The following is a 14,172-nucleotide window of genomic DNA, read 5'->3' on the forward strand; positions in this document are numbered from 1 at the left end:
TAGAAACATTGCAACTTAATTATTCTTTATGTGGAAATAAATCCCAGTGTCTTCTGAAGACTGTATGTTTTACAGATTTTGTTATCCACATTTGACAGAACTTTTAGTAGTAGAAAATAAAGAGCTAAAATATATTACAATTTAAAAATAAAATGTGAAACTTTCTAATTACCTGTATAATGGACGTATAGTCAATTTGAAATTACATTGTGTAGTTATTATATATTTAAGTATTTTTCATAAACAAGTTTTTGTGAAAGATACTTAAAGGTAATTAAGTGTGGGATAGAGGAAGTATTTTAAAGAATAATGCAGTTATTCTTATTTTGGTAGTTATTTCAATATATGTAAATCAGAACATTATGCTGTATACCTTAAACTCATACAGTGATGTATGCCAAGTATGGCTCAATAAAACAGGGAGGAAAATGTGGTTTTAAAAGGCAAATAAAACACTTTAGCAAAAAGCAGGAACTGTAACAGGGAAGAACCTTTGTATTCCATTACAAGTTGATCACTAAAGAGATGTTGCCTAGAAGCTTAAATTATATATAATGGCCCATCTCTGGGAACCCTGCCTCCCAGGTCAAGAGCCTTAAGCTAAAATACCTTTGTTTAGCTCAAAGGAAACCTGACCAGGCCCACTTGTGAATGACTCCAGGGAGGAAGAAATTGACACATCCCCCTCTGGAGGCTGATGGGAACCAGGAAGTGTTTGACTTTACTGCCTCCCCTTTTACTATAAAAGGAGCCTGAATTCTAACTCAGGCAAGATGGTTCTTGGGGGGGGGGGGGGGGGCGCATGAGCCCACCATCTTCTTGGTTTGCTGGCTTTCTGAATAAAGTCCTTACTCCTTGTCCCAACAACTCGTCTTTCGAATTGGCCTGTCATGTTTCAAGCAGTACGAGCTACGTTAGACTCGGTGACAAATTTTGGTGAAGCCAGCCAGGAGCCTTGCTGCTCGTGGCCAGCCGGCCCCGGTGGGGGGATTTTCGGGTAAGGCCCCTACAGCTGCCGGGACCACTTGTCCTGAGGATCTGCCCTCCAAAATTCCCTGCTGCCAGTTGGAGCAAGGAATCGACATTTGAGAGCCGACAGGCTCCGTATGGTAGGGTAAGTCGCTCCTGTGTGTACAGCGGGAACGTTATTTTCTCTCCGTTTGGGCCTTTTTCTTTGGAATAAGCCAATTTGTTTTGTATTTGAGTGGGGTACCCTGCTGGAGAGAGGAAAGAGTTGTTGGACTTCTACCCAATTTGTGAACGGGTTCATTGGTTTCTCTGGATGCTAGCATTCGTTTGTGTTTTGTTTGTCTTGAAAAAGGGGGGGATGGGGCTTCCCTGGTGGCACAGTGGTGGAGAGTCCGCCTGCCGATGCAGGGGACGCGGGTTCGTGCCCCGGTCCGGGAGGATCCCACGTGCCGCGGAGCGGCTGGGCCCGTGAGCCGTGGCCGCTGAGCCTGCGCGTCCGGAGCCTGTGCTCCGCAACGGGAGAGGCCACAACAGTGAGAGGCCCGCGTACCGCAAAAAAAAAAAAAAGAGGGCTGTCTCAAGAGAAGATTCTCAAAGACCTGGTGCCCACTTCACCGTGAAAAAGATTTTTGTGGGTGGCATTAAAGAAGATGCTGAAGAACATCACCTAGGAGATGATTTTGATCGGTATGGGAAAACTGAAGTGACTGAAATCATGACTGAGCAAGGCAGTGGCAAAAAGAGAGGCTTTGCTTTCGTAACCTTTGACGACCATGACTCTGTAGACAAGACTGTCGGTCAGAAATACCACACGGTGAATGGCCGTAACTGTGAAGTAAGGAAAGCCCTATCTAAGCACGAGATGGCTAGTGCCTCTGCAGCCAGAGAGGTCGAAGTGGCTCTGGAAACTTTGGTGCTGGTCGTAGAGGGGGTTTTGGTGGGAATGACAGCTTTGGTCGTGGAGGAAACTTCAGTGGGCGAGGTGGCTTTGGTGGCAGCCGCGGTGGTGGTGGGGATAATATGGTGGCGGTGGAAATGGCTATAATGGATTTGGTAATGATGGGAAGCCATTTTGGGGGTGGTGGAAGCTACAATGATTCTGGCAATTACAACAACCAATCTGCAAATTTTGGACCCATTCGGAGACTTTGGAGGCAGACGTGCTGGCCCCTGTGGTGGTGGAGACCAATACTTTGCCAAACCACAAAACCAAGGTGGCTATGGCGGTTCCAGCAGCAGCAGTAGTAGCTATGGCAGCGGCAGAAGGTTTTAACTACTGCCGGGGAACAAAGCTTAGCAGGAGAGGAGAGCCAGAGAAGTGACGGGGAAGCTCCAGGTTACAACAGGTTTGTGAACTCGGCCAAGCACAGTGGTGGCAGGGCCTAGCTGCTACAAAGAAGACATGTTTTAGACAGTACTCACCTGTGTGGTGAAAAAAACCTCGAGGACTGTATTTGTGACTAATTGTATAATAGGTTATTTTAGTTTCTGTTCTGTGGAAAGTGTAAAGCATTCCAACAAAGGGTTTTAATGTAGATTTTTTTTTTTTTGTACCCATGCTGTTGATTGCTAAATGTAATAGTCTGATCATGATGCTGAATAAATGTGGTTTTTTTAAAAAAAATGTGCTGTGTAAAGTTAGTCTACTCTGAAGCCATTTTGGTAAACTACTCCAACAGTGCGAAGTTAGAATTCCTTCAGGGTGATGCCAGGTTCCATTCAAAATTTATTTACAACCTGCTCTGGTGGAGAAGCTATTGTCTTCAGAAACCCGGATGTAGTTGAACTGTGACAGTTACTGTGTTGTGACCTCGAGTTCACCGTTCAGAGGGTCACCCAAGCAAAGTCATGGAGTCTTCTGATTATTAATATGATTGTTGGCACATCCTGTGCCATATATCTAAATTGAATTATGGTACCAGATAAAGCTATAGATGGGAATGAAGTTCGTGTAGCATGCATTATCATGCGTAATCAATAAATGCCTTAATACCCTCTTAAAAAGAAATTCACCCTTTTAATGGTTATATGATCAATTGTTATCTATAGTTTTACAGTGGCTGTTGAATGACTCTATAGCTATTTTGTGAAAAAGCAGGGAAGAACGATGAAATCCTTTATGCACAAGGATTGGTACTATTATCAGGGAAAATACGAGAAGGCCGGGAATGAGAGCTAAGGATATGTTGCTCCAAACCTTAACTCCCCTGGCTGAGCTAGCTGTCCCAGATGCTCTGGCGATTATGCCACTATATACACCCCTTCCACCACTTTCCGTTCCTATCCAGCCCCTATTCCTCTCACGGAGGCCCCAGGACTTGCCCTCCTTAGAGGGATCAGTTAGAAAATCCTGTGTTAGTTTCAGGGGTACGGGGACTTGGTCTGGTATTGTCATCTAAGACCTGAGAGGGCACCCAGTTTGGGCCAGGAGCCATTTCGGGGATGGGCAGTTTCCCTTACGCTGTTATCTCATAGGGGGCCTAAATGCAAATGAATAGCCGGCTGGGTTTCTCGGGCTTGTTTAATTGGAAAGATTGCAGTCCTCATAAGATTGCAGCCCCCCTTATAGGGAGGATCCCCTACACCTGAAGCCCACTCGGAAGCACCCACAGCTGAACCGAATTGGGACCCCAGTCAGGGAAAAGGGGCCTTATTAGAGCACTACTCATTAGTGCACCTTGGCAGGGCCTTGAAAAGGGAAACCGAAGCAAAAGAGTTTGAGCAACATTCAAGAAATTCAGCAAAACACATGAAGACCTCCCTGAAATTTTGGAAAGGATTTATCAGGCCTACAGACGTCATACTAATGCAGATCCTGAGGCCCCTGAACATATTAGAATGGTACATTTGACCTTTTGGGGCAAAGTGCCTCCGATATCAGGAGAAAGTTGGAAAAATTAGATGGTACATTTGGAATGAACCCTCCTCAATCGGTAGATGTTGCTTTTAAAGTGTTCAACAGGGAACGACAGAAAAATGTAGATGCAAAACGACACGCCACTCCTTTGGCAGTGGCACTGGATTCCCGGAAGGCGAGTAACCTGAAGAGAGGTGAGCGCCCACTGGGGAAGGAACAATGTGCTTACTGGAAGGAGGGGGAACATTGGAGAAGATTGCCCTCGGCTAAAACAGAAGAACAATAATAAAAGACAAGAACCTCTCATGGTAGAAAGAGAGGAACACTGAATGAAGAGGCCCAGGGGCTCCCTTGGACTTGAGGCACCTAATTTCCCATAGAAGTTGGGGGTGAAATTGACAGTGGGGAATGAGCTGATTAACTTTCCTTTTTTTTAAATAAAATTGAATCTTTATTTATTTATTTTTGGCTGTGTTGGGTCTTCGTTTCTGTGCCAGGGCTTTCTCTAGTTGCGGCGAGCGGGGGCCACTCTTCATCGCGGTTCGCAGGCCTCTCACTGTCGCAGCCTCTCTTATTGCGGAGCACAGGCTCCAGATGCGCAGGCTCAGTAGTTGTGGCTCACGGGCCCTAGTTGCACCGAGGCATGTGGGATCTTCCCAGACCTGGGCTCAAACCTGTGTCCCCTGCATTGGCAGGCAGATTCTCAACCACTGTGCCACTGGGGAAGCCCTGATTAACTTTCCCACAATTCAGTAATTGTGGCATGTGGGCTTCAGTAGTTGCAGCCTGTGGGCTCTACAGCGCAGGCTCAGTAGTTGTGTTGCACGGGCTTAGTTGCTCGGCGGCATGTGGGATCTTCCTGGACCAGAGCTCGAACCCATGTCCCCTGCATTGGCAGGTGGATTCTTAACCGCTGCGCCAGCAGGGAAGTCCCAGAGTTTTGTATTTTTTATTTTAGTTTGTAATACAGAGACAAGTCAAGCTCTTGTTTTCTTAAACTGCTTAAATTAATACTAATTGCAGGAAATGTTCCACATCCAATGACTGCCCCACAGCTACCACTTGGAGACCCAAGTTCCCAACCACTGAATTGCTTTAGCCTCAGGAGCAGGACTTGTGAGCAACATGCTGGCAAAAACAATTTTTTATTAAAATCACTTTCTACTTGTTAGGAGGAATCATCCTAGTTTCCAATATAACTGGTCCCCAAAGCTGTAAGCTTTTACCTGAAAACTGTAACAGCCAGTAACTTTAGGGGTTTCAAAGTACTGGGAAGCACCATTCCCTGACTGCCCCGTACCCCCTGTCCCGCCTTTCGGGCTCTCGGGCTCAGACCTGTACTCTCCTCGCCTCGCCCCTCACCTTCAGCGCCCCGCCCCTCACCTTCAGCGCCCCGCCCCTCACCTTCAGCGCCCCGCCCCTCACCTTCAGCGCCCCGCCCAAGTCCCGCCTAGAAGCCTCGCCTCTTAAGTACACGCCGCATGCGCAGTTTCTTACGGAAGCGGAAACGGAGAGAGTGAAGGTCGCACAGCGGTGGTTAAGTTTTTCCTTCTAGTGTTAAGTCTGTGCTGCGCGGTCCCCCTTACTCCATCTTTAGGGTCTCCGAGGTTCTCTGGGCGTAATAGCCCAGCGCCCGCCGTCCGCCCCAAGTAAATCCAGAAGTCGCCGTTACAGGTCGAGTATTAATTTCTTTTGGCTTTGAAATCGCTGTGAGGTTGGTCCTTGCCCTTTGCTTTTCGACCTTCGAGAGAGACACCACCTTTCGCGACATTTTCCTGCTTACAATCCTTTATTACTTCCGCCTGCGCCTTGTAAAGTCCCCTTCTGCGAGGTGGATTCGCGCGCCCCCAGCTTCGCTCTTTCTCTCCCCCACAGAGCGCAGCGCCGGCCGCCCCGCTCCCGGACAGGCCGCGGCCTCTCGCCGGTCCTGGGGTTCTGGAGAGCCCGCCTCTCTCCTGAGACCCCCCTCCCTCCCTCCCCGCCCCTCTGTCCTCGCGTCTCCTCAGGCCGGTCCTTAAGCTCCGCCAGCCTCCTCTTCCTAGTCAGCTCTTCCGCTCACCCTGTGTAGGGGGAGGTGACCTGGGCCAACCGTGTGACACCCAGTATTCTTCCGTCACAAGTTCATCTCGCTGGAAATTGTTCTTAAAGGGATAGTAAAATGAAACAGATTTAGCTCTTAAAAGTAGCGGGTGGATAAAATAGAGAAGTGAATAAAGCAGCGTGATCTCCTGGGATTGGAGAGCAACTTGGGGACAGGGGCCCCGCGTCAGCTGTAGCAGGAGGGACAGCAGTGGTGAGAGCACCTCACAGAGAGTGGGGGGAGAGGATAAGAGTTAGAAGTAAGGCCTTCGGAGCATCGTGGTCCTCGGAGAGACACAGAGGACAGGTGTTGACTAGACGAGCAGAGGAAGACAGAGCAGGAAGGAAGCATAGCCGTCTGGGGTGCCATAGAGTGGGAGTGTAACAGGACTAGAAGGAATGTAATCTGGAGGGCAGAGAGGGAGCAGAGATGGAGAAGAAAGAGGCAGGAATATGTGGATATTTAGGACGATCAGAAAAGTTGGGCATAAAGAGTAACAAGAGGGGCAACGAGTTGCAGAGTAGTGGGGCAGGACAGGTGTGATAAAATAAATAGGAGGGCAGAAACAGCAGGAGAGTAGAGGGGAACAGAGAGAGAGAAATAGGGAGATAGATAAAGAATGAAATAAGAACACATAGTAGTCAGGTAGAGGGGGAAACTGGATACAGATGGGGGGTGAGTTCTTTGGATATGGATGATTAAGTTGTGATAATTGTTGCTTTAGAATGTAAAACACTTAAAGTTTATTTGCTTATGTTATCCACCTCTGGCTAGATATCCAAGGGAAATGAAATCATTATAGCGAGGGAAATAATTTGAACTGCAATGAGCATTACCGTCTTATTCACAACAGCCAAGATGTAGAAAGAAATAAAATGTCTGACGAATGGATAATAGAAAGTTTATTTCAGCCGTAAATTATGACATTATTATGACAGAAAAAGATATTATATGTGGAAAGTAGAAATGTCTTACTCATAGGGCCATAGAGTATAAAGGGTATTAGGAGGGGTTGGATGGTGGGGTAAATGGGGAGATGTTGGTCAGAAGTTCCAAACGTTCAGTTGTAAAATGAAAAAGTACCACATGTATATCTAATGTACAGCATGCAGACTATAGTTAATCACACTGTGTTTCTATATACTTGGAGTTTGCTCTGAGTGTAACACTCAAGTGTTCTCATTATGCAGAAATAAAATGGTAATTGTAAGTTGATGTAAATGTAAACTACTTTATTGTGATCATTATTACACAGTGAATATACATCTATCAAATAATCACATTGTATGCCTCACATGTGCACGGTTGTTACTCATCAGTTCTACCTCAGTTAAGCTGGGAAAGAAAAAGAAAGTGGGGGCTGTGCTGGCCTTGCTGCTGCTGCTCAACCCAGGCTTCATGTTACATCGATGAGGCATTTTGCATAGACACGTTTTGTACCCTCTAATGAGGGATTCTTCCTCAGATCGTCGGCGTGAAGCCAAAGCTCAATAATATTTAAAGTGCCCCCAGTTAATTCCAATCTGGATCCGTCACGGAGCATCGTGACTCTGAGTCCCCCCGTTCCCGAGGGCTGAGATCTGGGCTGAGGCCGAGGGGCTCTGCTCTGCGTGGGGATGGATCAGGGCTGGGCTGTGACCCGCAGGGGGTCGCCGGGTCCAGCCGAGGTGCCCGCTGCTGCTGTGTACGTGAGGGCCTCACCAGGAGGGGAGCGAGATCTGAAGGAAAGGGTGGGAAACTCCCTGTTGGACTCTGTGTGGGAGTTACTGTCCTGAGCCCCCCCTGGGACAGTGGGCAGCAGGGGACCGTCTGCTCCACGTGCTGAGGGCTTCCCTGTGTGTGCGGTGGTGACTCAGGAAGGGGGTGTGTCGATTCCAAGCATTAAACAGCATGTTTTCCACTTTCAAGGTCGACCTCTAAAGACTCACGTTGTCTGAGGAAGAAGCCCGGAAGAGGAGGGAGAGGAAAGAAAAGGAGTCAGAAATGGCTCTTTCTCAGGTAAAGTCGTATTCTCAGTTGTTTCTTCTGTCTGTCCTTCCTGAAGTGCCCTTCTTTGCACTCGCTAATCTCTGACTCTGAAGTGTCCTGCCTGACACCTGCACGGTCACCGTCACCCGGGGCGTTCCCTCCGGGCCCGTCCTGTCCTCTCCACTTAGATCCCGTCTCCCCGTGACCCAGTGACCTGGGACTTGTGAGGAGTCTCCACTGGGCAGGGCTTCACACCCACAGATTCAGGCAGAGTGTCAGTGCTATTGGGTGGGAGGGATTGCTTAGGGCCCCATCTGGATGGACTGTCTGCTCTCTGTAAACCAGGATAAAGAAACTGCACGTGAAAGTCAGTTATTAGGTGCACAATAGCTGGTAAAATCTGGGAGTAGACCAACGAGGGAAAATTTGTTCTGACTTTCTAAGGCAATTGAAGTTAAATGAGTGAGTCACTGACTTCAGAATCTTAATGATTGGGAACAAATGAAAAATTCAGAACCAAACATCAGTGATAGAGGGTGTTTTATTCCATCATCTGTTTCAAACTATGAAACCAGTCTAAATGTCTGAGAGGTGGAAATTCCTTAAATCACCTTCATCACCTTCATTCTTCAGATTTTGTATTTTCACTGTGCTGGTTTTGTTCTTTGGCACAGAGAAATTTTTACGTTTGATGAAGGTAAGGTTTCCTCTTCATTGTCTATCACATAGGTATCCAGTTTCCCAGCACCATTTGTTTTGTTTTGCTATAAATTTTATTTATTTATTTATTTATTTTTGGTTGCATTGGGTCTTCATTGCTGCATGCAGGCTTCTCCCTAGTTGTGGTGAGCAGGGGCTCCTCTTTGTTGCAGTGCACAGGCTTCTGTTGTTGTGGAGCATGGACTCTAGGCATGTGGCATGCCGGCTCAGTAGTTGTGGCTCGTGGGCTCTAGAGCACAGGCTCAGTGCTTGTGGCACACGGGCTTAGTTGCTCTGCAGCTTGTGGGATCTTCCTGGACCAGGGCTCAAACCCGTGTCCCCTGCATTGGCAGGCGGGTTCTTAACCACTGAGCCACCAGGGAAGCCCTCCCAGCACCATTTGTTCATGGCAGCTGTCTTTTTTCCACGGTGTAGCCTTAGCATCCTTAGTAGGTTTTAAATATATACAAAGGATCATTTCTGAGCGTTCTCTTCTGTTCCATTGGTTTTTACATCTGTGTTTATGCCAGTACCACACCATCTTGATTATTTTATAATATGTTTTGAAAATTAAAGGGTGGCCTCCATCTTTCTTCTTATTCAAGAGTGTTTTGGCAATTTGCGGTCCCTTGAGTTTCTTTGATGTCTGGCCTGTGTTTTTTCTATTTCTGCAAAAATTGCCATTGTAATTTTGATAATGGTTGCGTTAAATATGTAGAACAGTTTGGATAGTTTGCTTGGACATTTCAAGAGTTTTGAGACTTCCAGTCCATGAGTATAGATTTATTTGTACCTTTGGATTTCTTTTTTTTTTTTTAGTTTGAGGCAACTATTTTCTCTTTTATTCTTTAACGGACATGTTCAACATGATGGGCAACATTCTTAAAACCTTAAGCTTCACAGACTTTCAGACATTCAAATGCTATGGTCTCCTTTTCTTTGATGTGAAGGATTATTCAGCTAGAAAAATAAAAGCATGGTAGACAATACATTTTCACCAAATTCAAAGTAGTACAAAAATTAAGACTACAGAACTACGCATCGTACCTAACATGTCATTAAAAATAGAAGACAGTATTTTCTTCAGCAAATAAAACAGCATACTGGTATGCTGTTAATGCATAAACCTTTTAATGTATACTATCATTCACAAATTATTTACAACTTCCACTGTGTGAAGAGAACTAGAATGTAAATTTTCTGCAGAACTGGAAAAAAGCAATACAAAATTTGTGAAAGCCTGTGTTTCGTATTATACAAAAGTAAGCAAGTTTTTCTCTTCAGATACCGGATATTGTATGCAGTGATATTTTGGACATATTATAGTAATTCTTGAGGATGTTTTAATGCTGGAGGTAAGTTTACACACCTTGATTCTTCATTGAGGAGTACTAAGTCTTCTATTTCACTGCCTCTGTATTTCCTTTTACATATTTTTACCACCATCTTTTTCTTGAGAAATAACTTCCAGGCTTCTCATGATGCAACTGCTTTTGCGTTTTCTTTGCTTTTTCCACAACCAGTGCCCAAATACATAGGCTTACATCTCAATTGACAAACAATACTTTCTTGAGACCTCTTATTTTTAGGCAGATCTGCCAGTTCTATTAGCGGGACAGGAGACACATCCAGTGTTGCTTTCAGAGCTTTGATAGCTGTGTTTAGGAGCTCTCCATGATTCATGCTGGGACCGAAGTCACCAACGGCCACCAACTTCCATGCCACCGTTTTGTACAGTCTATTGACAGAAGGCTGCTTCTGTTTCACATCTTCATTGGTTAACTTGCAACAAGAGAATCTGACAACTCTCGCTCGCCTGCGCAGCACTTTTAGAAGGCAGCTGTGATGTGCTGGTCTGAGAGCTACTCTTAGAAGCCAGCTGGGACACACTTGCTACGGAAGTGCTTTTGGAACCCAGAGAGCCGCTGGTCTGGGAGCTGCTCTTGGAAGCTAACAGCGATGCAGCTACCTGCGAAGTGCTTTTGGAAGCCAGCATCGTGTTTGCTGAGGCGGTGCTCTTGGGGGTTAGTAAAGACGTGCCTGATGAGGAACTGTTTTTAGAAACGGATGACGAAACAGTTGCCTCTGAACTAGTTTTGGAAGTTAACCGCTTGAAGCTGTCTCTGAACTAGGTTTAGAAGACAACAGTGGCAACTCTACTGAGCTTCCTGAGGAGCCCAACAAGGGCACCTCAGTCTCTGAGATGCTCTGAGAGGCTGAGACTGAAGAGCCTTCCAAAGCACTCTTTTTCGGGGATCCGCTTTGTTCTCTGGAATCAGTGGATTGGGTCACGTGACTATTCACACTAGATTTCAACAGCGAAGAAACAAAGGACGCTGAATCATGTTTACTGGAGCTTCTGGTTTAGAAAATTTTCCAGACCCTACCGTTGTTACCTGAGAGGGAATGCTGCTGCTGCTTTGGCTGGAAACAGATCGCTCTCCATCACTTGTGGAGCTGTTCTGACTCAGGGTGCCAGAGCTCCGTATCATTTCTTTTTAGATTCCACATATAAGTGAGATCATACACTATGTCTTTCTCTGTCTGACTTAACTTCAGTTAGTATGACAATCTCTGGGTCGATCCATGTTGCCGCAAATGGCATTAATTCATTCTTTTTAATGGCTGAGTAATATTCCATTGTAGATATGTACCACATCTTCTTTATTTTAATTTTATTATTTATTTTTGGCCACCTTGGGTCTTTGTTGCTGCACGCGGGCTTTTTCTAGTTGCAGTGAGTGGGGACTAGTCTTCATTGCAATGCATGGGCTTCTCATTGTGGTGGCTTCTCTTGTTGCGGAGCACGGGCTCTAGGTGCACGGGCTTCAGTAGTTGTGGCATGTGAGCTCAGTAGTTGTGGCTCGTGGGCTCTAGAGCACAGCCTCAGTAGTTGTGGTGCGTGGGCTTAGTTGCTCCGCGGCATGTGGGATCGTCCGGAACCAGGGCCCGAACCCGTGTCCCCTGCTTTGGCAGGAGGATTCTTAACCATTGTGCCACAAGGGAAGCCCCGTACCACATCTTCTTTATCCATTATTCTGTTGATGGATATTTAGGTTTCTTCCATGCCTTGGCTCTTGTAAACAGTGCCGCAGTGAACACTGGGGTGCATGTATCCTTTTGGACCGTGTTTTTCTCTGGATATGTACCCAGGAGTGGGATTGCAGTGTCATGATAGCTCTATTTTTTTTTTTTTTTAGTGGCTCTACCAATTTACATTCCCACCAGCAGTTCAGGAGTGTCCCCTTCTCTCCAGCATTTATTGTTTGTGGGTTTTTTGATGGTAGCCATTTTGACTGGTGTGAGATGATAGCTCATTGTAGTTTTGATTTGCACTTCTTTAATAATTAGTGATGTCGAACTACTTAGCAATTTTTTACTGAAGTATTTTTTTTAACATCTTTATTGGAGTATAATTGCTTTACAATGGTGTGTTAGTTTCTGCTTTATAACAAAGTGAATCAGCTATACATATACATATATTCCTATATGAAGTATTGTTGATTTACAGTGTTTGGTTAGTTTTGGGTGTGCAACAAAATGACTCAATTTTATATATATTCTTTTTCAGATCCTTTCCCCTTATAGGTTATTACAAAATACTGAGTATGGTTCCCCGTGCTCTATAGTAGGTCCTTGTTGGTTATCTATTTTATACAAAATAGTGTGTATATGTTAATACCAAATCCTAATTTATGCCCCTTCCTTCTGCTTTGGTCACCCCTAACTTTGTTTACTATGTCTGTGGGTCTATTTTTGTTTCATATATAAGTTCAATTGTATCTTCTTTCCTTCAGTTTCACGTATAAGTGATATATTTGTCTTTCTCTGTCTGGCTTACTTCACTTAGTATGATAATCTCTAGGTCCATCCATTTTGCTGCAAATGACATTTCATTTGTTTTTATGGCTGAGTAATATTCCATTGTGTGTGTGTATATGTGTGTGTGTGTGTGTATACACACACACACATACACCACATCTTCTTTATCCATTCATCTGTGAGTGGACATTTAGGTTACCTACATGTCTTGGGTATTGTAAATAGTGCTGCAGTGAACATTGGGGTGCATGTATCTTTTCGAATTATGGTTTTCTTCAGAAAAATGCCCAGGAGTGGGTTTGCAGGATCTGAATCTTTCTTTTTTAACTCTTTTGTTCTCCCAAAGTTGGATTCAGTTTGTTCTCTTTCTGCTTCATTGAGATGTAAAAAATTTTTGAGTGGAGATCTTTTCCCTGTTTGTTGTAACCATTTAGTGGTGTAGATTTCTCTTTTATTATAGCCTTCAAGTAAAATGGGGGTATTGAAGTGTCATGTTGTTACTGTGCTGCTGTTTTCCTCTTTTTTTAAAAAAAATTAATTTATTTATTTTTGGCTGTGTTGGGTCTTCGTTGCTGCACGTGGGCTTTTTCTAGTTACGGCAAGCAGGGGCTATTCTTCGTTGCGGTACGTTGGCTTCTCACTGCGGTGGCTTCTCTTGTTGTGGAGCATGGACTCTAGGCATGCGGGCTTCACTTGTGGCACACCGGCTCAGTAGTTGTGGCTCATGGGCTCTAGAGCGCAGGCTCAGTAGTTGTGGCGCACGGGCTTAGTTGCTCCGCAGCATGTGGGATCTTCCCAGACCAGGGCTCGAACCTGTGTCGCCTGCATTGTCAGGCAGATTCTTAACCACTGCGCCATCAGGGAAGTCCCTGTTTTCCCCTTGATTTCTGTTAACGTTTACTTCATTTGGGAGGAAGCTCTAATGTGTATATATATTTATAACTGTTATATCTTCTTGGTGAATTGACTCGTTTAAGATTGTATAATATCCTTTGTGCCTTCTGTCAGTTTTTGCCTTTGTTTTGTGTGATATAATATACTCAGCCCTGCTTTCTTTAGCATGGAATATCTTTTTCCTTTCTTTCACCGTTAGCTTTTCCGTCTCATTTGATGTGTGAATGTTCCCATTTCCAGCTGTCAGACACACTCTCTCTGTGTCTCTTACACTTGGTCTTCGTTTTTCCTCCTGTTACTTCCTCTAGTGGTCCCTGCTTAGGCTCACTGAGCAGTGGTGAAAGGCTGGTGCCCTGGCCAGCCCCCTTCATTTCACTGTAATTACAGAGGATACGTATCAGTGTTTACTTTTCATGACGTTTGCTGAAACGTTCTTGCTTAATAACAATATATTTTTTCCATACACTTTTTTTGTCATGATTTTTAATTCTCCAAGAAGTTTTTAACTTTACCACTGTGATAATTTTCTTAATCTGTGAAAATAGTGTAAAACACTAAAATTCTCTAATTTTGTGTCAATGTTTTATTAGTGGAAAACAAAAAAAACGATGATAAAAAAATTGTCCTGAAATATGTAAAGAGAGAAGTCTTCTCATTCCAGTTGATATTGTGTTGACGTGTGTGATGGGTGCCATGGATGTGCAAGCCATTCATTTAGGTAAAAGACATGATTTCAAAAGTATGTATCTTTTTGCAGTTGAAATTATATCTTCAGTATATTCCGTGGCCTTGGTGGTGGGATGAATTGGGTGATTGGGATTGATATACGTACACTAATATGTACAAAATGGATAACTAATAAAAAACAAAGACCCATTTAAGT

General features: G+C 44.7%; 1 protein-coding gene and 2 pseudogenes across 2 annotated transcripts in view; 2 read left to right on the plus strand and 1 right to left on the minus strand.

The window, feature by feature from the left end:
• LOC131744559 (zinc finger protein 836-like) overlaps positions 1–14,172 on the plus strand; it is a 383,402-nt gene that overhangs the window by 360,401 nt on the left and 8,829 nt on the right. For both annotated transcript variants that reach the window (XM_067018898.1, XM_059044153.2), the window contains exon 2: positions 7,815–7,904. In XM_067018898.1, the coding sequence (XP_066874999.1) occupies positions 7,890–7,904 (15 nt within the window). In that variant the 5' untranslated portion in view covers positions 7,815–7,889. The remainder of the gene's footprint in view (positions 1–7,814; positions 7,905–14,172) is intronic.
• On the plus strand, positions 891–2,242 carry LOC136793072 (heterogeneous nuclear ribonucleoprotein A1-like; annotated as a pseudogene).
• LOC131745243 (CDKN2A-interacting protein-like) lies at positions 9,894–11,065 on the minus strand (annotated as a pseudogene).

Source organism: Kogia breviceps, chromosome 18 (assembly GCF_026419965.1).
Source record: "Kogia breviceps isolate mKogBre1 chromosome 18, mKogBre1 haplotype 1, whole genome shotgun sequence".
Taxonomy (NCBI): domain Eukaryota; kingdom Metazoa; phylum Chordata; class Mammalia; order Artiodactyla; family Physeteridae; genus Kogia; species Kogia breviceps.